Here is a 27,012-nt window from a genome sequence, read left to right as displayed (position 1 = left end):
CTCTTGATATCGAATTGGTGCCAACAAAATCCGTATCACCCACCCCGCCTTCCAATTTAGAAAAAAATAAGGGAACATTTTTTATGTTCGCTACCAATATCGGCGTATGTATCGTTGTATTGTGCTGCACGTGCACATGGGGGTGGTGGGGCTTTCATTAGCGCACGGACGCGAGCACGAAGCCAATGGGACGGAGAGATGATAATGGATGCAAATGAAAGAGAGAGTAAGAGAGAAAGAGGGAGAGGGGTAGAGTGAGAGGGTAGAGAGAGGGAGAGGGGGTAAAGATAGGGAGAGAGAGAGAACAGGGAGAGAGAGAGAGAGAGAGAGAGAGAGAATATGAAAGAAGTGATTTGCAGGAGAGTAAATCACAAAAAGCGTTTGAGAGCAAGAAGCTTTCAGAAGAATCGCGATATCGGCTGATATCTTCCTCCTCCTTTCTTCTCCTCTTCTCCTTTTCTTTTCTTCCTCCTCCTCCTCCTCCTCCTCCTCTTCCTCCTCCTCTTCCCGGCCGGACGTTGCATGGGATCGGGCTGAGCGCCTCGTATCGTCCCCGCGCTCTGCTGGCCTGGCCGGTACACCGGCGGTACACCGGCGGTCCCCCACAGTCGCCACGGACTCGCGTGGGGCAAGATGAGTTCGTACTTCGTCAATTCGCTCTTCTCCAAGTACAAGAGCGCGGACTCGCTGCGGCCAAACTACTACGAGTGCGGCTTCGCGCAGGACCTGGCGGCGTCCACGCGGCCCACGGTGGTGTACGGCCCGGGCTCCGGAGCCTCCTTCCAGCACGGCGCGCAGATCCAGGACTTCTACCACCACGGCGCGTCCCCGCTGCCCGCCAACCCCTACCAGCAGAGCCCGTGTGCGGTCACGTGCCACGGCGGCGAGCCCGCCAACTTCTACGGCTACGACGCGCTGCAGCGGCAGACGCTGTTTGGCGCCGCGGCCGCGCAGGACGCAGACCTCATCCCCTACGGAGACTGCAAGCTTGGCGGCGGCGCGCCCGCGGGACTCGGCGGCGGCGGCGGCGACGACGCGGACGGCACCGAGCAGAGTCCGTCGCCCACGCAACTCTTCCCGTGGATGAGGCCGCAAGGTGAGACGCTTCTCTTCGTCCTGCGCGTAAAGGAGCGACTCAAACTTTTACGGTTTTATCGCCGAACTTGTGCGTTATTGACCGGTGCGCGTGCGCGCGACCGTGGCGTGGGGAACATGAACCCAGATGGTTCACTTCTGCAGCAAACACTTTTAAACCTCAGCTCAACTTTTACGACCTTTCGGCCCCCTTTTTTTTTTTTTTTTTACGACTTCTCAATTATTCAACTACACGGTGGCCGGGAGCGGGAGGAGGTTTGAAGGGGGGGAGGGGTGGTCCACGCACACGCTCAAAACCCCACTTTCACGGCACTCTGAGCACTAAAACTAAAAATATTCAGGAAATACTCGATGAATATGCAAGATATTTTGCAATAAATGCTGAATTGATCTGTGAAAAAAAGGCATAATACCCACAAAAATTATGCAACAAATACGCAATATGGCTTAATTTGCAAAAAAAAAAAAGTTCACCAAATATAGAATTCATGTCTATTAAATACCAATACCTTTACAATAAAGACAGAAGAAATATGTATTAATTCGCAAAAAATGTACACTAAATATATCGCCAATATCAGGAAATCCACAATATATGTGTAATAAATATGCAATAACACACAATATAGACACAAATACGCAACACGTTTGCTATATGCAAGAAATGTCAATTATTTGGCATGAAATGTACACTTAATGTATAACAAATACCAAGACATTCACAATAAGGACACAAAAAGAAATGTGCAAACACATTTGCAATAAATCTGCAAGAAATACACGATACATACTCAATTATTGTAGAAAATATGCAAGTTACAAACAATTAATACACAAGAAATGGGAAACAAATGAGCCATTACTATGTTAGCAATGTGCATGAGATACGCAGTAATATGCAATAAATGTACATTGAATACAGATTTAATATGTCAAATATATGCAATAGAGACTGAAGAAATGTGCAATAAATACGCAACACATATGTAGGAAACATGCAAAAACACACAATAAACATGCGATAAATATACAACGCATTTGCCATTACTATGTAAGCATAGTAAATTGCGCAATGCATACTCAATTGATATTAAATTCATGCAATAAATGTACAATGCATACATAGTTAATATGTCAAATGTTAACAATGTAAACAATATGCAAGAAATACATCATACATACTCAATTATTGTAGAAAATATGCAAGTTAAAAACAATTAATACGCAAGAAATGGGAAACAAATGAGCAATTACTATGTAAGCAATGTGCATGACGTACGCAGTAATATGCAAGATATGTACAATACATACATAATTAATATGACAAATGTATGCGATAGAGACGGAAGAAATTAGCAATAAATACACAACAAATATGTAATAAACATGCAAACACGCACAAAAAAATATCCGAAAACTATTCAACAAATTTGCAATTTCTATTTAAGCATAGCAAATTGCGTAATGCATACTCAATTAATATTAAATTAATGCTGTAAATGCACAATACAAACATAATTAATATGTCAAATGTTAACAATGTAAAAAACATGCAAGAAATGCATCATGCATGATCAATGATTGTACAAAATATGCAAGTTACAAACAATTAGTTTGCAAGAAATTGGAAACAAGCGTGCAATTACTATGTAAGCAATGTGCACAACATATGCAGTACATACTCAATTAATATGCAAGAAATGTACAATACATACAGAATTAATATGTCAAATGTATGTTGTAGATATGGAATACATTTGCAATAAATACACAATAACATTTGTAAGGAACATGCAAACACACACACACACACACACACACACACACATATACATATATATATATATATATATATATATATATATACATATATATATATATATATATATATATATATATATATATATACATATATATATAATGAGTATGCAAGAAAGATACAATAAATACGGAAAATACTTTGAAATAAATTTAAAATACATGTTTAAGAAATACACAAGAACTTTGCAACATATACACAATACATACTCAATGATGTGCAATACATTCCCGATAAAGAAATAATTAATAAATAGAAAACAGGCAAAAAAATTAAAAATGCAAAAAACACAATAAATATGCAATACATTTGTAATAAATATGTAAGCAATATGCAAAAATACAGAATACATACTCAATGATATGGAAAATAGTTGTGATAAATACAGAATTAATAAGTAGAAAATTGGCAAAAAAACACAATAAATATGCAACAACTTTGCAATCAATCTTTAAACAATATGCACCAAATACACAGTACATACTCAATGAATTGCAATATAGTTGGGGTAAATACAAAATTTATACGTAGAGAATACGCAAAAAAAAAAATCCCCCCCAAAAAAACCCACAATAAATATGCAACCAATCTGCAATCAATATTTAATTAATCAATGTGCAAGAATTTGCCAAAAATACGAAATAATTTCACAGGAAAGACATTAGAAATATGCAATACATTCCCAAATTTGCCATAACAATCACAATAGATACGCGGTTATTTATGAGAAAATATCTGCAATAAATAGAAACATGAATAATCACGCAGGTGACATTTGAATGTTGAAAGGTGCAAAAGTGTCACTAAAATGTTCAATAAAACTACGAGGCTCCACAATGTAATGTTGAAAAATTATATTAATATTCATCTTGTGACAATATGTTAAATATTAAATGTGTTAAAGTCACACTATGTCAGTGGCTATACACGCCCATAAAATAAAGGAACAATACGACAACAATACTATTTTATTCTCTTGCTGGTGAAAGTGAGTAAATATTACTTGTTGCTTTTTTTACAAGCTGCTGCTGTAAAGTGCCTCGCAGCGGTGTGTGTGTGTGTGTGTGTGTTTGTGTTTGTGTGTGTGTGTGTGGTTGTGCGTGTGTGTGTGTGCCCTTTATTTTCTCCCATCTTTAGCACTCTGCAGCTGACGACTACATAACTCAAAGCCACACGACACAAACAAAGAGTAAAAAAAACGTACTAAAATTGTACATTAGCATAAAGAAATGATTGGCGGGAGGGGAAAAAAAGCTCATTGTGTTAGAAAAGTGAAATCTTTTCACCTGAAATGCTTTTTAATTGCGTTGATGAGATTTGATGGCTCTCATATTTTTATGGCGGCGGTGTGAAAATGTCAGCTCCACTTCCACAATATTTACGCCGGCAATTTCCCGCCCATGAAAATGTGCGAGTTAGACTTCATTAAAGGACGTCGGCTCCGTGCTGGAAAAGTAGCAGGATGAAGCAGAGTTTATTCACTTCATGGCGTCACTTCCTGTTGAGACCTTTGTCAGAATAAAGGTGACTAATGAGTGCTGAGTAATGTGCAATAATAACTGATGTACACACAACATACTATGCAAATTAGTGCTAAATAGCGTTTATACACTCTCTATAATCCATTATCGAGTGTTTTCATACGCTATAATCCATCATAACGCATTTATATACACTCTATAATTCATCATATAGCGTTTATATATTCTCTATAATCCATCATATAGAGTTAATACTCTATAATCCATCATATACTGTTTATACACTCTATAATCCACCAAATAACGTTTATATACTCTCTCTAATCCATCAAATAGCGTTTATACACTCTATATGCTGAATTTCCCCCAGGGATCAATAAAGTACTTTCTATTCTATTCTATTTTATAACCCATCATATAGTGTTTATACACTCTTTATAATCCATCATTTAGCGTTTGTACACTCTATGATGCACCATAGAGCGTTTATCAATCAATCAATCAATGTTTATTTATATAGCCCTAAATCACAAATGTCTCAAAGGACTGTACAAACCATTACGACTACGACATCCTCGGAATATATACTGTATAATCCATCATATAGCGTTTATACACTCTATAATCCACCATATAGCGTTTATACACTCTATAATCCATCATATACAGTTTATACGCTCTATAATCAATCATATAGTGTTTATACACTTTATAATCCATTATATAGCATTTATATACTCTCTATAATCCATCATGTAGCGTTTATACTCTATATGCTGAATTTCTCCCAGGGATCAATAAAGTACTTTCTATTCTATTCTAAAACCCATCATATAGCATTTATATACTCTCTATATTCCATCATATAGCCTTTATATTCTCTATAATCCATCATATAGCCTTTATATTCTCCATAATCCATCATATAGCCCAGGGGTAGGGAACCTATGGCTCTAGAGCCAGATGTGGCTCTTTTGATGACTGCACCTGGCTCTTAGATAAATCTTAGCTGACATTGCGTAACACAGTAAGTAATGAATAATTCCGCTGGTAATCACAGTGTCAAAAATAACGTTCAAAATATAAAACATTCTCATGCATTTTAATCCATTCATCCGGTTTCTACCGTACCTGTTCAAGAAGTCGCATTAATAGTAAGAAGTATTTTATTTGTTGTTGGTTACCTTCAAAATAACAATGTTATTAAAAACAATAAGAGACGTATTATACTCTAAAAATGTTGGTCTTACTTAAAAATGCACGCATTTAGTTGTATACAGTCTTAAGAAAAATATTATATGGCTCTCACGCAAATACTTTTTAAAATATTTGGCTTGAATGGCTTTGTCAGCCAAAAAGGTTCCCGACCCCTGAAATAGCCTTTATACACTCTATAAACCCTCATATAGCGTTTATACACTCTATAATTAATCATATAAAGTTCATTCACTCTATAATCCATCATATAGCATTTATACACGCTATAATCCATCATATAGCGTTTATACACTCTATAATCCATTATATAGCATTTATATACTCTCTATAATCCATCATGTAGCGTTTATACTCTATATGCTGAATTTCTCCCATGGATCAAAAAGTACTTTCTATTCTATTCTATTCTATAACCCATCATATAGCGTGTATATACTCTCTATAATCCATCATATAGCCTTTATACACTCTATAATCCATCATATAGTGTTTATTCACTCTATAATCCATAATATAGCGTTTATACACTCTATAATTCATCATATAGCCTTTATACACTCTATAATCCATCATATAGCCTTTATACACTATAATCCATCATATAGTGTTTATTCACTCTATAATCCATCATATAGCGTTTATACACTCTATAATCCATCATATAGAGTTTATACGCTCTATAGTCGATCATATAGTGTTTATACACTTTATAATCCATTATATAGCATTTATATACTCTCTATAATCCATCATGTAGCGTTTATACTCTATATGCTGAATTTCTCCCAGGGATCAATAAAGTACTTTCTATTCTATTCTATTCTACAACCCATCATATAGCGTGTATATACTCTCTATAATCCATCATATAGCCTTTATATTCTCTATAATCCATCATATAGCCTTTATACACTCTATAATCCATCATATAGCCTTTATACACTCTATAATCCATCATATAGCCTTTATACACTCTATAATCCATCATATAGCCTATATACACTCTATAATCCATCATATAGCCTTTATACACTCTATAATCCATCATATAGCCTATATACACTCTATAATCCATCATATAGCCTTTATACACTCTATAATCCACCATATAGTGTTTCTTCACTCTATAATCCATCATATAGTGTTTATTCACTCTATAATCCATCATATAGCGTTTATACACTCTATAATCCATCATATAGCGTTTATACACTCTATAATCCATCCAATAGTGTTTATTCACTCTATAATCCATCATATAGCGTTTATACACTCTATAATCCATCATATAGCCTATATACACTCTATAATCCATCATATAGCCTTTATACACTCTATAATCCATCATATAGCGTTTATACACTCTATAATCCATCATATAGCCTTTATACACTCTATAATCCATCATATAGCCTATATACACTCTATAATCCATCATATAGCCTTTATACACTCTATAATCCACTATATAGTGTTTCTTCACTCTATAATCCATCATATAGCGTTTATACACTCTATAATCCACCATATAGCGTTTATACACTCTATAATCCATCATATAGAGTTTATACGCTCTATAATCGATCATATAGTGTTTACACACTTTATAATCCGTTATATAGCATTTATATACTCTCTATAATCCATCATGTAGCGTTTATACTCTATATGCTGAATTTCTCCCAGGGCTCTATAAAGTACTTTCTATTCTATTTTATTCTATAACCCATCATTTAGCGCGTATATACTCTCTATAATCCATCATATAGTGTTTATTCACTCTATAATCCATTATATAGCGTTCATACACTCTATAATCCATCATATAGCGTTTATACACTCTATAATCCATCATATAGCGTTTATACACTCTATAATCCATCATATAGTGTTTATACACTCTATAACCCATCATATAGCGTTTATATACTCTATAAACCATCATATAGACGCTATAATCCATCATATAGCATTTACATTCTCTATAATCCATCATATAGCATTTATATTCTCTATAATCCATCATATAGTGTTTATACACTCTATAATCCATTATATAGCATTTATATACTCTCTATAATTCATCATGTAGCGTTTATACTCTATATGCTGAATTTCTCCCAGGGCTCAATAAAGTACTTTCTATTCTATTCTATTCTATTCTATTCTATTCTATTCTATTCCATTCCATTCTATTTTATAACCCATTATATAGAGTGTATATACTATCTATAATCCATCATATAATGTTTATTCACTCTATAATCCATCATATAGTGTTTATTCACTCTATAATCCATCATATAGCGTTCATACACTCTATAATCCATCATATAGCGTTTATACACTCTATAAGCCATCATATAGCGTTTATACACGCTATAATCCATCATATAGCGTTTACATTCTCTATAATCCATCATATAGCATTTATATTCTCTATAATCCATCATATAGTGTTTATACACTCTATAATACATTATATAGCATTTATATACTCTCTATAATTCATCATGTAGCGTTGATACTCTATATGCTGAATTTCTCCCAGGGCTCAATAAAGTACTTTCTATTCTATTCTATTCTATTCTATTCTATTCTATTCTATTCTATAACCCATCATATAGAGTGTATATACTCTCTATAATCCATCATATAGTGTTTATTCTCTCTATAATCCATCATATAGTGTTTATACACTCTATAATCCATCATATAGCGTTTATACCCTCTATAATCCATCATATAGTGTTTATACACTCTATAACCCATCATATAGCGTTTATATACTCTATAAGCCATCATATAGTGTTTATACACTCTATAATCCATCATATAGCATTTACATTCTCTATAATCCATCATATAGCATTTATATTCTCTATAATCCATCATATAGTGTTTATACACTCTATAGCCCAACATAAAGTTTTTATACACTTTATAATCCATTATACCTGTAGCGGACATTGAGATTAAATATATATTTGAAAAAGTAGTTATTATAACCCATCATATAGCGTTTATACACTCTATAATCCATCATATCGTGTTTATACACTCTATAACCCATCATATAGCGTTTATATACTCTATAAACCATCATAGAGTGTTTATACACTCTATAATCCATCATATAGCATTTACATTCTCTATAATCCATCATATAGCATTTATATTCTCTATAATCCATCATATAGTGTTTATACACTCTATAGCCCAACATAAAGTTTTTATACACTCTATAATCCATTATACCTGTAGCGGACATTGAGATTAAATATATATTTGAAAAAGTAGTTATTATAACCCATCATATAGTGTTTATACACTCTATAAGCCATCATAGAGTGTTTATACAATCTATAACCCATCATATAGCGTTTATATACTCTATAACCCATCATAGAGTGTTTATACACTCTATAACCCATCATATAGCGTTTATATACTCTATAACCCATCATATAGCGTTTATACACTCTATAACCCATCATAGAGTGTTTATATACTCTATAACCCATCATATAGCGTTTATACACTCTATAACCCATCATAGAGTGTTTATACACTCTATAAACCATCATATAGCGTTTATACACAGTCTCTAATCCATCATACGTGTAGCAGACATTGAGATGAAATATTCATTGGGAGTCCACCCTCAATGCACACGTGGTTTGAAGCTCAGGCCATCAATTGTGCAGATTTACAAGCCGCCAGCTTCTTCTGTCAAATATTTATGATCAGCGGCATATTTGCTCCATGTGCCGCCTCCATGGCGTTTTATGGTCGGCCATCAAAGAGGAGGACAAACATTTTTATGGAAATATAATCACTGGCATAAATGTCCCATGTGTTTAATCGGCCGGGAGTAGCGTGCAAATTCACACTTTGAATTTGCCCTCTGAGATATTGCAGCGTGATGATTGGCTGGCAAAATTATAAATACACACACACGCACGCACGCACGCACGCACGCACACACACACACACACACACACACACACACACACACACACTCATTCAAATGCAGTGCCTTTATTATATTTAAAATACATTTTTCTTCATCTCTCCATCAATACAGGATTTCTTTATAAGGTCTATAGATACACAAACGTACTATACTATACTATACTATACTATACTATACTATGCTATAATACAGGGGTCACCAACCTTTTTGAAACCAAGAGCTAGCTACTTCTTGGATACTGATTAATGCGAAGGGCTACCAGTGTGATACACACTTAAATAAATTGCCAGAAATAGCCAATTTGCTCAATTCACCTTTAACTCTATGTTATTATTTATAATTAATTATATTTATCTTTGTGGAAACACTGATCATCTTAATGATTTCTCACAATAAATATATACAGGTATATAGAAACAGATAAATATCAATATGCAACACTTTATTTTTATATTTTCTCTGAGTGCACATTTTTCAAATAGAACATTTTCAAATGTTCACTTCTAAGACAGTCTTGTGAAATCACAATATCCCTTTTTAACTAGCTAGCCACTGAACAATTTTAACAAATCATGAATTACTTTGCATCATGTTTGTACAAATAATAACTCATGTAAAATACAAAAGTCAACTCTCAAATTTTTAAATAAATCATGTCACACTTTGAACTGGACACCAAATCTGTTATCTGTTTATTTTTCAGTTAGTGGGAAGCCTGGCATTGCATGCTGTTAACTAGTGTGTTGTACTCTGCTGTGTAACTTGACACTGCAACTCTGAGTGAGTCTTGCAGATGTATATCAGTGAGGCGTGTTCTGTGTTTGTTCTTGATGAAGTTCATGTCAGAAAAGCCTGATTCACAAAGATAAGTTGAACCAAACAGGCTTGCAACCTTCATAACTGCTGCGCATACACCACTGTACTTTTCTGTGTCAACAAGGCACCAAAAGTTTGGTGCAGCCTGGTGGGCTTTAAATTTTAAATTGTCAGGAAAGAAGAAGAAGGAACTTAAAAGGTAAAAAGGTATATGTGTTTAGAAATCCTAAAATCATTTTTAAGGTTGTATTTTTCTTCTCTGAAATTTTCTTTCTGAAAGTTCTAAGAAGCAAAGTAAAACAATAAATGAATGTATTTAAACAAGTGAAGACCAAGTCTTTAAAATATTTTCTTGGCTTTTTAAATTCTATTTGAGTTTTGTCTCTCTTAGAATTAAAAATGTTGAGCAAAACAAGACCAGCTTGCTAGTAAATAAATAAAAAAAAATAAAAAAAATAGAGGCAGCTCACTGGTAAGTGCTGCTATTTGAGCTATTTTTAGAACAGGCCAGCGGGTGACCCATCTGATCGTTATGGGCTACCTGGTGTCCGCGGGCACCGCGTTGGTGACCCCTGCTATATTATAGTATAATATAATATAATATAATATAATATAATATAATATAATATAATATAATATAATAAGATATAATACAACTTAATGTAATGTAATATAATATAATATAATATAATATAATATAACATAATATATTATACTGGGATGAGGTGGTGGCTTGTCCAGGGTGTACGCCGCCTTCCGCCCAATTGTAGCTAAGATAGGCACCAGCGCCCCCGCGACCCCAAAGGGGAATAAGCGGTAGGAAATGGATGGATGGATGGATAATACAATTTAATTGAATGAAATACAATAAAATGCAATATAATACAATATAATATAGTATATCATAATAAAGTAAAATATGATATAATATAATGTAATATATTATAATACAATTTAATTGAATGAAATATAATAAGGGCTTCACGGTGGAAGAGGGGTTAGTGCGTCTGCCTCACAATACGAAGGTCCTGCAGTCCTGGGTTCAAATCCAGGCTCGGGATCTTTCTATGTGGAGTTTGCATGTTCTCACCGTGAGTGCGTGGGTTCCCTCCGGGTACTCCGGCTTCCTCCTACTTCCAAAGACATGCACCTGGGGATAGGTTGATTGGCAACACTAAATTGGCCCTAGTGTGTGAATGTGAGTGTGAATGTTGTCTGTCTAGCTGTGTTGGACCTGCGATGAGGTGGCGACTTGTCCAGGGTGTACCCCGCCTTCCGCCCGATTGTAGCTGAGATAGGCGCCAGCACCCCCCGCGACCCCGAAAGGGAATAAGCGGTAGAAAATGGATGGATGGAAATATAATAAAATGCAATATAATACAATATAATATAGTATATTATAATAAAGTAAAATATGATATAATATTATGTAATATATTACAGTATAATGTAATATAATACAATATATTGTAATACAACATATACATTACAATGTAACACAATATAATATAACATAATGTAAAATAATATAATATCATATAATATAATGTATTGTAATACAATAAAATATAATACAATATAATGTAATATAATATAAAATAATATAATGTAATATAATATAATATAATTTAATGTAATGTAATGTAATGTAATGTAATCGCATGTAATATAATATAAAATAATATAGTAAAATATCTTATAATATATTGTAATGTGATATAAAAAAATATAATCTAACATAATATGATATAATACAATATAATATATAGTAAAATATAATATAATATCATATCATATCATACATAATATACATACATGCATTATGCAAAACAACATTTGTAAAATGTAGTTCATTGTTAAAGATAATAACATCACGGTGGAAGAGAGGGGTTAGTGCGTCACAATACGAAGGTGCAGTCCTGGGTTCAATCCCAGGCTCGGGATCTTTCTGTGTGGAGTCTGTATGTTCTCCCCGTGAATGCGTGGGTTCCCTCCGGGTACTCCGGCTTCTTCCCACCTCCAAAGACATGCACCTGGGGATAGGTTGATTGGCAACACTAAATCGGCCCTAGTCTGTGAATGTGAGTGTGAATGTTATCTGTCTATCTGTGTTGGCCCTGTGATGAGGTGGCGACTTGTCCAGGGGCCTATCTCAGCCCGAATGCAGCTGAGATAGGCTCCAGCAACCCCCGCAACCCCAAAAGGGATAAGCGGTAGTAAATGGATGGGTGGATGGATATTTGTACTTTTCTATTGAAACATAAAATTTTTCTTCAATCAATAGTTGTGAAAATGCCCACGTTTTCACATGTTCAGGTTTGTGTGCTTGTATTTTAGTTTGAAATCCATGTATCACTTTATACAACCTTGAGGTCGACACATTATATTATTTTGTAATCTTATTATTAAAAATGAATAAATAAAAACCCTCTTCCTTTAGTAGATACACACCAACTGAGCATACTATTATACAATAAAATTGTCATACATGTGTACATTTTTATTTAAAATACTTCAATTAAGTACATGTCTATATGTACATTATATAATGTTCAAAAATATGACAAGAACATTTGGCAAGATTTTTTCTCTTAAGTCTTTTATATAGTTTTATGTTGAAGTGTTTATGAATTGTCAACACGTGGACTTGGGGGTTTGTTTTTCCGAATGCAAAGGAAAGTTGGAGCGGGCAAGGCAGGAAGGTAATGACATCTTTTATTTTAACACTATAACCACAAAAAAAAAGCAAACAAAAGGCGCACACAATGGCGGAAAACAAACTTGACTAATGAAACAAAACTTGCAAAGGCAGAAACTATCGATAATAAAAAAAAACGTACTTGGCATGGAACTATGAAACAAGCAGCGAGAACTGAGCATGAAACCGTAAACATGGCATGAAACAGAGTGGAGGTAACTTGGCATGACTTGAGTAGAGGTAAAGTCGCCGGGCTGACTTCCTGGAAACTTTCGCTTTAAATAATAGACATGATTAGTGACAGGTGTGCGAGTGCAAAACGTGAGACAGGTGCGTGACATAAAGACAGGTGAAAACTAATGGGTAGTCATGGAAACAAAACAAACAAGGAAGTGCAAAAACAGCAAACAATGGAGTCTTAAGCAAAACAGAACATAACTAAACAAAACATGATCACAAGACATGACATGTATATTACAGCAATAATGCTGCTTAAAAGTAGAACCCATTCATACAATTAAAATTTGATTTGAGAGATATAAACATGAATATAAATAAATTATCATGTGTATCATAGAGCAAGATATATTCTTTTAGGTTATACATTTTTATGTTTATTTTTTTATGGATATTACAGTAACACTACTGCTTAAAAGTAGACCCCGTTCATACAGTTTCATTTTGATTTGAGAGACTTAAATAGGAATATCAATAACTTATCTTTTGTATCATATAGCAAGATTTATTCTTTTAAGTTACTCATTTTTATGTTTAAGTTTTTCTGGATATTCCAGTAATACTGCTGCTTAAAAGTAGAAACCGTTCAGATAGTTTCATTTTCATTTCAGAGACGTAAATACAAATAATAATAACCAATCATTTGTATCATATAGCAAGATCTATTATTTTAAGTGTTTATAGATATTAGAGTAATGCTGCTGCTTAAAAGTAGAACCCATTCAGACATTTTTATTTTGATTTGAGAGACGTAAATAGGAGTATCAATAACTAATCATTTGTAACATATAGCAAAATGTATTATTTTTTCATGTATTTAATTTTTTAAAGTTTTCTTGGATATTTATACTGCTTCGTGAAAGTAGAACCCATTCATACAGTTTCATTCATGTGAGATACGTAAATAGGACTAATGATAACGAATCTACTGTTTCCCATTGCTCGCCACACCTCGTTTCATTTTAATTTGAGAGACGTAAATACATACTTGCCAACTTTGAGACCTCCTGTGGGGGGCGTGGCCAGGGGTGGGGCGGAGGCGTGGTTGGGGGTGTGGTTGGCGCGGGGGGCGTGGTTAAGAGGGGAGGAGTATATGATTCACCAACTCGAGTATTTCATATATATATATATATATATATATATATATATATATATATATATATATATATATAAATCAAATAAAATCAAATCAACTTTATTTATACAGCACATTTAAAATTTACCACAGGAGTAGCCAAAATAAATAGTTGAATTTCCGACAGCACCTATCAAATACACAGTAATAAAAACACAGTTGTTCTACTAAGTGTGCTGTGTTTGCTGGTTACTAAAAAATAACAACAACACTTACCTTTCACTATCTGAGAAACCTTTGTTCTGCCATTTGCGTACTGGCGAGCGATCTCCGAATCCGGGAACATATCCTTCACAGATTTGTTTCAGACATCCGCAATTGAGCAAGGGATGTTGCTTCCAGCTATCAGCATAGCCATTTTTGTCTCAGCATAAGTTACACCATCATTTTGCGAGGTGGCCCCTTACTACTGGGTTGTGAACGATGCTGCGCTGCAGACACTTTGTGCTTCGCTGACCGTTCATGACTGAGTATATCCGTTCGGCTACCGTCTTCAATGGAGAAGTCAGTTCTACAAAATTTACAAGCACATTCCCCTTCCCCTTCGAGCTCTTCTGGATAAACTTAAATTCTTGTTTCCATTCGTTTTGGAATTTTTAAGTGTATTTCTTCATTTTGCTCATCGACGGTGTAATATATTGGGTTGGAGTCAATAACCAGGCGAAGTGATGAAGTTACGTCTCTTTACTGTGGGCTTCAGAACAGACTCCCTAATGCATATGTTCCTTGACTGCACTTAAATGTAGAATATATGTAGAATATATTTATATTATTCATATATTATATATATAATATATTATATATATTATATTATTTATTATTATCATTGTTTATTGTGAGCGAACTGCGGTGCTGAATTTCCCCCAGGGATCAGTAAAGTACATTTTATTCTATTCTATGTACAGTAGATGACAGTATTGTCCTGTTTAAGAGGGTCACAACATTGCTGAGTCAGGTCCGCATGGAGCTGGAGGTGGCGTGGCCTCCAGCTCCGCCTGAATTTCGGGAGCTTTTCGGGAGAGGCGCTGAATTTCGTGAGTCTCCCGGAAAATCCGGGAGGCTTGGCAAGTATGCGTGAATAGGAATAATAATACCAAATCACTGTGATGAGGTGGCAACTTGTGTAGGGTGTACACCACCTTCCGCCCGATTGTAGCTGGGATATGTACCAGCGCCCCATAAGGGACAAGTGTTAGAAAATGGATGGATGGATACCAAATCATTTGTATCATAGAGCAAGATATATCATTTTAAGTTATAAATACAGGTATATATGTTTAAGTTTTAAGGATATTACAGAAACACTACTGCTTAAAAGTAGAACCTGTTCATACAGTTTCATATTGATTTGAAGGACGTAAATAGGAATATCAATAACTTATCATTTGTATCATATAGCAAGATTTATTCTTTTAAGTTACTCATTTTTATGTTTACGTTTTTCTGGATATTACAGTAATACTGCTGCTTAAAATTAGAACCCGTTCAGATAGTTTCATTTTCATTTCAAAGACGTAAATAGGAATAATAATGGATAATACGGTAATGCCGCTGCTTAAAAGTAGAACCCATTAAGACAATTTCATTTTGATTTGAGAGATGTAAATAGTAATTATAATAACTAATCATTTGTATCATATAGTAAGATGTTTTTCTTTTAAGTTATACATTTTTATGTTTAAGTTTTTATGGATATTACAGTAAAGCTGCTGCTTAAAAGTAGAACCCATTAACACCGTTTCATTTTGATTTGAGACGTAAATAGGAAGATCAATAAGTAATAATTTCTATCATATAGCAAGATTTCTTTTTTGAAATTATATAAATATATATATATATATATATATAAATATATATATATATATATATATATATATATTTAACTTAAATATAAAAATATATAACTTAGAAAAAATATATATATATATTATTATATATATTTTTTAAGTTCTATATTTTTATATATAAGTTTTTATGAAATTTTACGCTGCTGCTTAAAAAGTGGAACCCATTCCTACAGTTTCATTTTGATGTGAGAGACGTAAATAGCAATATCAATAACTAAAACTCTTGAACGCATCATAATTAAATTATCCCCTCAACTCCCCCCAAAATGGATTAACTCGCTGGAATTAAAAATACAATATAAGATACATCCATAAACCTGAATGCATATGAATTAGTGCGATGTATTTATCTGTACAGTAATCTATTTATTTATATCTGCACCTTATTGCTTTTTTTTCCAACCTGCACTACCAAGAGCTAATGCAACGAAATTTCCTTCTTATTTGTACTGTAAAGTTCAAATTTGAATGACAATAAAAAGGAAGTCTAAATCTAAGTGTAATCATTTGTATCATATGGCAAGATTTGTTCTTTTAGATTTATATTTTATTTAAAAAAATGTTTTTATGGATATGTACGCCACTGCTTAAAAGTAGAACCCGTTAAGACAGTTTCATTTTGATTTGAGAGACGTAAATAGGAATATTAAATAACTAATCATCTGTATTATATTGCAAGATGTTTTCTTTTAAGTTGTATATTTTTATGTTTAAAGGCCTCCTGAAATGAGATTTTCTTTTTTAAACGGGGATAGCAGGTCCATTCTATGTGTCATACTTGATCATTTCGCGATATTGCCATATTTTTGCTGAAAGCATTTAGTAAAGAACATCCACGATAAAGTTCGCAACTGGAGAAAAGCCCTGCCTCTACCGGAAGTCACAGACGATGATGTCACCCGTTAAGGGCTCCTCACATATTCACATTGTTTATATTGGGAGCCTCCAACAAAAAGTGCTATTTGGACCAAGAAAAAGAGAATTTCCCCATTAATTTGAGCGAGGATGAAAGATTCATGTTTGAGGATATTGATAGCGACGAACTAGAAAAAAATTAAAAAATTAAAACGCGATTGCAATTGCGTTGCATTAGGACGGATTCATATGTTTTTAGAGAAATTTACTAGGATAAATCCCTTATCTTTCTATTGTGTTGCTAGTGTTTTAGTGAGTTTAACAGTACCTGATAGTCGAAAGTGTTCGTCCATGGCCGGGTATTGACGCGCAGTGTCTCGGGGAAGTCGACGGCAGCTGTACGGGAGGCGCAAGCTCAGCTCATCTCCGGTAAGAAGCAACTTTTTAACCACGATTATCTCACCGAAACCTGCTGGTTGACAAGTGGTCGGGATCCATGGAAAGTTTCAACTCCGTGAATTTTAAACAAGGAATCATGTCCTCCCCGTGAATGCGTGGGTTCCCTCCGGGTACTCCGGCTTCCTCCCACCTCCAAAGACATGCACCTGGGGATAGGTTGATTGGCAACACTAAATTGGCTCTAGTGTGTGAATGTGAGTGTGAATGTTCTCTGTCTATCTGTGTTGGCCCTGCGATGAGGTGGCGACTTGTCCAGGGTGTACCCCGCCTTCCGCCCGATTGTAGCTGAGATAGGCGGAAGCGCCCCCCGTGACTCCAAAAGGGAATAAGCGGTAGTAAATGGATGGATGAATCACCGTGTGTTTGTGTGGCTAAAGGCTAAAGCTTCCCAACTCCATCTTTCTACTGTGACTTCTCCAATATTAATTTAACAAATTGCAAAAGATTCAACAACACAGATGTCCAAAATACTGTGTAATTATGCCATTAAAGCAGACGACTTTTAGCTGTGTGTGTGCGCAGCGCTCATACTTCCTAAAAACCTGTGACGTCTTGCATACACGTTGTCATTACACAACGTTTTCAAGACGAAACTCCCAGGAAATTCAAATTTGCAATTTAGTAAACTAAAAAGGCCGTATTGGCATGTGTTGCAATGTTAATATTTCATCATTGATATATAAACTATCGGACTGCGTGGTGGGTAGTGGCGGCTTTCAGTAGGTCTTTAAGTTTTAATGTTTAAGTTTTTATGGATGTAACAGTAACGCTGCTGCTTAAAAGTATAACCATTTCATACATTTTGATTTGAGAGACGTAGGAATAACAATAACTAATCATTTCACAATCAATGTTTTTATGGATATGTACGCCGCTGCTTAAAGGTAGAACCCATTAAGACAGTTTCATTTTGATGTGAAAGACGTAAATAGGAAAATTCCATAACTATCATGTGTACTATATAGCAAGATTTCTTCTTTTAAGTTATATATAAAAAAATTTTTTAGTTTTGTATGGATATGTGCGCTGATGCTTGAAAGTAGAACCCATTAGGACAGTTTCATAGTTTCATTTTGATGTGAGAGACGTAAATAAGGATATCAATAACTAATCATTTGGGTCATATTGCAATATTTATTCTTTTAAGTTATATATATATATTTTTTTTAATTTTTATGAATATTTACGCTGCACCTTGATGTCCTACTGAAACCCACTACTACCGACCACGCAGTCTGATAGTTTATATATCAATGATGAAATATTAACATTGCAACACATGCCAATACGGCCGGTTTAATTTACTAATTTACAATTTTACATTTCCCGGGGAGTTTCTTGTTGAAAACGTCGTGGAATGATGACGCGTGCACGTGACGTCCCGGTTTGCAGGGGACATATTTGCACAACATCATTTGTGGCTAAAAGTCGTCTCTTTTCATCGCGCAATTAAACAGTATTCTGGACATCTTTGTTGCTGAATTTTTTGCAATTTGTTCAATTAATAATGCAGAAGTCAAAGTAGAAAGATGGAAGTGGAAAGCTTTAGCCTTTAGCCACACAAACAAGTTGTTTCCTTGATTAAAATTCCCGGAGGTGAAGCTTTACTATGGATCAGAGCAGTCAAGCGAACATGGATCCCGACCACTTGTCAACCGGCAGGTTTCGGTGAGAAAATTGTGGTAAAAAGTCGCCCGTTACCGGAGATCAGCTGAGCTTGCGCCGTCCATGCAGCTGCCGTCGACTTCCCTCAGAGACTTGCGTCAAGACACCCATGGACACACCGCTCCGACTATCAGGTACTATTTAAACTCACTAAAACACTAGCAACACAATAGAAAGATGAGGGATTTCCCAGAATTATCCTAGTAAATGTGTCTAAAAACATCTGAATCCGTCCCAATGCAATCACATTTTTTTTTTAAACTTTTTTTTTTTTTAAATTTTATTTTTCTAGTCCTTCGCTATCAATATCATCATCCACAAATCTTTCATCCTCGCTCAAATTAATGGGGAAATTGTCGTTTTCTCGGTCCGAATAGCTCTTGCTGCTGGAGGCTCCCATTATAAACAACTTGAAGACCTGAGGAGCCCTCACCCTTGCGATGTCATCGTCTGCGACTTCCGGTAAAGGCAAGGCTTTTTTATCAGCACCAAAAGTTGCAAACTTTATCGTGGATGTTCTCTACTAAATCCTTTTAGCAAAAATATGGTAATATCAGGAAATGATCAAGTATGACACATAGAATGGACCCGCTATCCCCGTTTGAATGAGAAAATCTCATTTCAGTAGGCCTTTAAAAGTACAACCCATTAAGACAGTATCATTTTGATGTGAGAGACGTAAATAAGACTATCAATAACGAATCTACTGTTTCCCTTTGGTCTCCACACCTCGCCAGTAGCTGCGGGCAGGAGGCGAGGCCGGCAGACGTACAGCCGCTACCAGACGTTGGAGCTGGAGAAGGAGTTCCTGTTCAACCCCTACCTGACCAGGAAGCGGCGCATCGAGGTGTCACACGCGCTGGCGCTGACGGAACGGCAGGTGAAGATCTGGTTCCAGAACCGCAGGATGAAGTGGAAGAAGGAGAACAACAAAGACAAGTTCCCCAGCAGCAAGAGTGAACAGGAGGCGGTGGAGAGGGAGAGGAGGGAGAAGGAGTTGCGGGAGGGCGGGGCAGGTGGAGGCGCAGCCGAGGTTGGAGGCGGAGCTGAGGGAGGAGGCGTGGTCGCGGTGCCGGTGGCGGGGACGGCGGCCTCGCAGGCCAACCTAAGCGACGACTGCTGCGACAAAACTCACAAGATGTAGGAGAGCGGACGGACAAGATGGCGGAGATCTTCTGCTCCACCTCTCCACTTCGCTCTCCACACGTCTGGGACCACTCCAAGATGGCCGCCACTTTGCTCTCCAAACATCTGGGACCTCTCCAAGATGGCCGCCCGACTCCTTCGGGGCGAACTTCTGCCGACCGAGGAAATAACGAGATGGACATCGGGAATATGAGGGCGGGATTCCTGGATCCGACTAGAAAGTGTGTCTCAAATGGAATACTTGCAAATATGTACTTGACGTACTGTAATGTGTACTTGAAGTACTGTAATGTGTACAAAAAGTACAACAATGTGTACTTCAAGTACCGTAATGTGTACAAAAAGTACAACAATGTGTACTTGAAGTACAACAATGTGTACTTGAAGTACGGTAATGTGTACTTAAAGAACTGAAATACATACTTTAAGTACATTATTATGTACTTTAATTACAGTAATATGTACTTAAAGTACAGTAATATGTACATGCAGTACAGTAATATGTTCTAGATGTACTATATGTACATGAAGTACAGTCATATGTACTGGAAGTACAGTAATACACACTTGGCTTACAGTACTGTGTAATTGCAGTACAGTAATATGTACATCAAGTACAGTAGTACATACTGTAAATCAAGTACAGTAATATGTATTGGAAGTACAGTAACATGTACATGAAGTACCATATTGCGCACATGATGCACATTATTATGTACATGAAGTACATTATTGTGTACATGAAGTACATAATTGTGCACATGAAATACATTATTGTGTGCAGGAAGTACATTATGGTGTACACGAAGCACATTATTGTGTACATGAAGTGCATTACTGTGTACATCAAGTACATTATTGTGTACATGAAGTACATAATTGTGTACATGAAGTACATTGTTGTGTACATGAAATACATTATGGTGTACATAAAGCTCATTATTGTATAAATGAAGTACATCATTATGTACATGAGGTACATTATTGTGTACTTGAAGTACATAATTGTGTACATAAAGTACATTATTGTGTACTTGAAGTACATAATTGTGTACATGAAGTACATTGCGGTGTACTTGAGGTACAGTATTATATCCATGAAGTACAGTAGTACCTCAGAATGGGGTTGAGGTCGTGGCTCTAGGAGACACATTTAGATGATGAATAACAAAACAGCACATTAACAACATGCTCTTCAAAGTAAACATTTAGATGATGAATATTGTTTATAAAACTTTGCACTAGAAGGTAGAACAGAAAAAACTAAAGTAGTTTTTAGGCTGCTGGGAAAATAATTTCTTATTTATTGCGAGTCTGAGTTGAAGAATGGGTTGTTTGGAATGACATTTTCAAGTTGATCTGCACATATTTCATAAACATCTGCGCCCAGGAGGAAATTTTCACCATATTCTATTTTCCAAACAATACACTGCAAGACCCCTCTCTGAATAGAATGGTCCCTGGAGAAGTGACTTGAATCGTGAGTCACATTCAAATATAATATACCTAGTATTCAGTTTGCACAGTGTCCTTCCCAAAAACACCATCAGCAGCTTCTTTATATTTTCATGGATACATGTTTAGATGTTATTGTCCTTGGCTGGGGTCACAACTGGCTAGCTACACGCTTTTTAACGATTTACTTCCTGAATTCATCCACTTCTTCTTCTTCTTCACACTCACTTCCTACACAACCGTGCTTGGAAAAAGCAAAGTTAGGTCCGTCTCGAGCTTTTGTTTTCTCACATTCACTGTGACATTGACTTCGCCAACTAGTGGTGGGGAGGCTCCTAACACCCTTTTGTTGGGCCTAAAGCATAACAATTACCAGAGAGTCAGATCGTACATAAAACACAAAAAACTGTGACACTTGTATCCTGAAGTACTACTGTACACTTAGTGTACTACTGCACAATTAGTACCTGTACTACTGTACTACTGTACACTTAGTACCAGCACTACTGTACTATTGTACTACTGTACACTCAGTACCTGTACTACTGTACTATTGTGTTACTATACACTTAGTACCTGTACTAATGTACTATTGTGCTACTATACACTCAGTACCTTTACTACTGTACAATCTTACTACTGTACACTTAGTACCTGTACTACTGTACACTTAGTACCAGCACTACTGTACTATTGTACTACTGTACACTCAGTACCTGTACTACTGTACTATTGTGCTACAATACACTTAGTACCTGTACTACCGTACTATTTTACTACTGTACTACTGTACACTTAGGCACTGTACTACTGTACACTTAGTACCAGCACTACTGTACTGTTGTACACTTAGTACTAATACTACTTTACTACTGTACTATTGTACTACTGTACTACTATATACTTAGTACCACTGCTACTGTACTACTGTACACTTAGTACCAGTACTACTGTACTACTCTACCACTGTACTACTGCACTACTGTACTACTATACACTTAGTACCAGTACTACTGTACTACTGTATTATTGCACTATTGTACTATTGTACTACTGTACACTTAGTACCAGTACTATTGTACTATTGTGCTACTGTATTACTGTACACTTAGTACCAGTACTACTGTACTGGTGTACTAGTGTAATATTGTATGACTGTACTACTGTACTAATGTACACTTCGTAGCAGTACTACTTTACTACTGTACTAATGTACTACTGTACTACTGTACTAGTGTACTACGGTACTAATGTACACTTAGTACCAGTACTACTTTACTACTGTACTATTGTACTACTGTAATACTGTACTAATGTGCACTTAGTACCAGCACTACTCTGACAGTTGTAGTTTTAACCAGGTTCCAAACCTCCTTGTGTCTAACCCAGTAGTAAACAAAGAGTCAGAAGTATTAGAGAATATTTGTAGAAAATAATGTGAAAATACTTTCTAATGACAAGTAGAAATTACTTTTTAACTTTTGACTTTTATTGCAGACACCAACTTCCTACTCGGCTACAAATTCCTTCTTAAATGTAGTCGTGTTTCTCACCTTCTTTATCAAAGTGCTGGCACTTGCAACTTTCTTTGGCCCCATTACTTTAGCAGTCGCACGGAATGTTTGTCTGTTTGTCTGTTTGTTGTCCACACTGTTCGGCTGTGCAATAACTGTAAACAACACAAAAACAACACTTATGATTTTGAATCATGATTCAGATTCAACACGATTCTTGCACTTAAATTATTTGGGAAATATTAAAAGTTAGTTACAAAAGCTCCCCCTGGTTGTTGATGTTGAACCAGGGGGGCCCAAACTTTTTCCACCGAGGGCCACAGACAAATGAAAGGATGGAATGGCCATTTTGGTCAAATTCACAATCAAAAACAGTACAATAATTCAAACTAATAAATGTAATTTTAGCAAAAATTCCATGCGAATGCTGAAGGCGAAATGGTAACAGCTAGCATGCTGGCCAGATAGCGTAAAAAAACAAAAAACATGACCTATAAAAAGCAATAGCATGCACTTAGCATTATTGATATACTAGAAGCTATTGCTCTGAAGTCTGTACCTGAAAGAATTGTTGACAATGCTAACCGTTTAGCGGTAGCATGCATTAAGTACCATAATATGACCAAGATGTAGACCTACAAAATTATCTAAAAAGTCTAGTTTACGAATGTTAGCATGCTAAAAGTAACATTCATCACCTAACACATTTTTTTGGCACAAAAATGTATACCTGTAAAATGTGCCCGAAAAAGCTACTATGCTAATGTTAGCATGCTAACAGTTTCATTCGACAACTGATAAGCTTTTTGGCCGGATGGTGTATACACCTGTAAAATTAGCAAAACAGAGCTAGCATGCTAACAGTTTAATTTGTCTATTGACAAAATATTTAGCACTAAGGTGTATACATGTAAAATTAGCAAAACAAGGCTAGCATTCTAACAGTTTCATTTGTCATTTAACAAAAAATTTAGCACAGAGGTGTGTACCTGTAAAATTTACAGTAAAAAGCTAGTTTTCTAACATTAGCATGCTTACAGTTCCATTTGTCAACTAACAAAATATTTAGCGTTTAGTAAAACATTTAACCAGTAAAATTAGCAAAACAAAAAACAAAAAAACTTTGCAGGCTAATCTTAGCATGCTAACAGTATCCTTCAACAACTAACAAATTATCTGACGCTGAGGTGTATGCCTCTAAAATTACCAAAACAAAGCTAGCAAGCTAACAGTTACATTTGTCAACTAAATAAATATTTAGCACCGAGGTGTATACCTGTAAAATCAACAACGAAAAAAAGCTAAAATGCTACTGTTAGCGTGCTAACAGTTTAATTTGTCAACTAACAAAATATCTGGCGCTAAGGTGTATACCTACAAGATTAGCGATAAAAAAGCTAGGATGCTACTGTTAGCATGTTAACAGTATCATTCAACAACTAACAACATATTTAGCGCTGAGGTGTATACCTGTAAAATTAGCAAAACAAAGCTAGCATTCTAACAGTTTAATTAGTCAAATAACCAAGCATTTTAGCACTTACGTGTGTACCTGTAAAATTTGCAGAAAAAAGCTAGTATTCTAACCTCAGCATGCTAACAGTTTCATATGTCAACTAACAAAATATTCAGCATTGAGGTGTATACCTGTCAAATTAGCAATAAAAAAAAACATACCATGCTAATCTAAGCATGCAAACAATATCATTCAACAACTAACAAAATATCTGGCGCTGAGGTGTATACCCGTAAAATTGGCAAAACAAAGCTAGCAAGCTAACAGTTTCATTGGTCAATTATCAAAATATTTAGCAATGTGGTGTAGACATGTAAATTTTGCACAAAAAAAAAATAGCAAGTTACTGTTAGCATGCTAACAGTTTCATTTGTCAACTAACAAAATATCAGGTGCTGAGGTGTATACCTATAAAATTTGTGGAGAAAAGGTTAGCATGCTAACAGTATCATTCAACAACTAACAACATATTTAGTGCTAAGGTGTATACCTGTAAGATTAGCAAATGAAGCCAGCATGCTAATGTTAGCATGCAAATGATCGTGCCACGTGCCATTAAAAAAAATAGCTAGGGGCCACAAATTGCCTAAAAATGTTGAGAATGGTGGTCAATAAGAATCGTGATTCCGATGCAAACGGATCTTGACCTTCTCTTCTTCTTTGAACGGTGAAGTAAGTCCCTCCCCTTCCGCCGTGGAGCCAAGATGGCGGCGGCGAAGGACCCGAGTGCTCCAATTGAGACACAGTCGCCGAGTCTGGCGGGGGAAAAAGACGTCTGATAGCTTCCTTTCTTTGTCGTGAAAATATTTCGATATCGTTCCGAGTTTTATCCTTAACAATTTGATCTTTGGCAGCTGTATAGTTTTTAAGTTAAAATGATGACGGTGCACTTTTTACTGTACTTCTCACTTCTTTGTTGTTGTTGTTGTTATGGCGATGAATATTCTTAACCACCAAGATGACGAGTGGAGTTCCAACAACATGAAACTGCCTATTTATGCCCTTTGAGTAGGTCGGCTCTCTTTTCTAAACACTTAATGCTCGTTTGTTTCTTTGTTTTTTTGATGGTGTTTGTTTATGCTGTCCTCTTTTCTCTTTTGGGGTTAAAAGCATGCGCACAGTGCAGATGATAAAAAAGAAAATCCTGACAATAAATATGATTTCCACATTGACACTCGCGTCCATGTGTTGCGTTCAGTTGCTGGGTAAAAGTTGGACATGACACATTCCTAGTTACAGTGATTACGGCACTCTTACATTCCAGAACCCCCACGGTGAGTTCATGTCCTTGCAGTATTTTATGATTTATTAGTTTCACACACTTCTTACAACCGGCTGCACAACAATTGTTTTCAACACAAGACGAGAAATATAAAAATGTAATTGAAAACATCTGAATGCACGTACAACACTTAAAACATTTAGTATGTGGTAATGAAATGGATTAATAAATATAAATAACTCCAAAAAAACTGAAAAAGAATCCTGGTAAACATTTTTAACTTTATTGAAAAATTAGATCATCTTATTCATCTCATTTTGTGAATCATATTGTGTTGTTTGACTAACTTATGATATATTATTTGTTGTGTTTTTACATATTTATTATTTACTCATTAGTCTATATACTTTGTTTATTTATTCACGCTTGTCTTACAGATTGAGTACAATAAATGTGTCAGACATTTGAAAAAACTTCTTTTACACCATTTTAAAATTGAACTCAAATTTCATTATATATATATATATATATATATATATATATATATATATATATATATATATATATATTTGCATGTATATGTATACTGTATATACATATTTGTATATATATGAATATGTATATATATATATATATATATACATACATATATATATATATACATACATATATATATATACACATACATATATATATATATATATACATACATATATATATATATACACATATGTATATATATATATATATATATATATATATGTATATATATTTGCATGTATATGTATACTGTATATAAATATTTGTCGCGACAACCCACACTGTGACGGACTTCCCGCCGTCCATGTGTGGGTTGTC

At 35.2% G+C, this 27,012-nt stretch overlaps 1 protein-coding gene across 1 annotated transcript; it reads left to right on the top strand.

The window, feature by feature from the left end:
- The first annotated feature begins 253 nt into the window (after positions 1 to 253).
- LOC133556236 (homeobox protein Hox-B8a-like) lies at positions 254 to 26,104 on the top strand. Its single transcript, XM_061905963.1, has 2 exons — positions 254 to 1,096; positions 20,042 to 26,104. The coding sequence occupies exons 1-2, from the start codon at positions 634 to 636 to the stop codon at positions 20,443 to 20,445; spliced, it is 867 nt and encodes a 288-aa protein (XP_061761947.1). The 5' UTR covers positions 254 to 633; the 3' UTR covers positions 20,446 to 26,104.
- The last annotated feature ends 908 nt before the right edge of the window (positions 26,105 to 27,012 follow it).

This window comes from Nerophis ophidion, linkage group LG07, assembly GCF_033978795.1.
Source record: "Nerophis ophidion isolate RoL-2023_Sa linkage group LG07, RoL_Noph_v1.0, whole genome shotgun sequence".
Taxonomy (NCBI): Eukaryota; Metazoa; Chordata; class Actinopteri; order Syngnathiformes; family Syngnathidae; genus Nerophis; species Nerophis ophidion.
This window is presented reverse-complemented; position numbering and strand designations above follow the sequence as displayed.

Bases quoted from the DNA above. Each gene is read 5' to 3' on its own strand.
- LOC133556236 (XM_061905963.1), top strand. From the start codon at position 634: ATGAGTTCGTACTTCGTCAATTCGCTCTTCTCCAAGTACAAGAGCGCG. The intron at 1,097-20,041 runs GTGAGACGCTTC...CCTCGCCAGTAG, and splicing joins CCCGTGGATGAGGCCGCAAG to CTGCGGGCAGGAGGCGAGGC.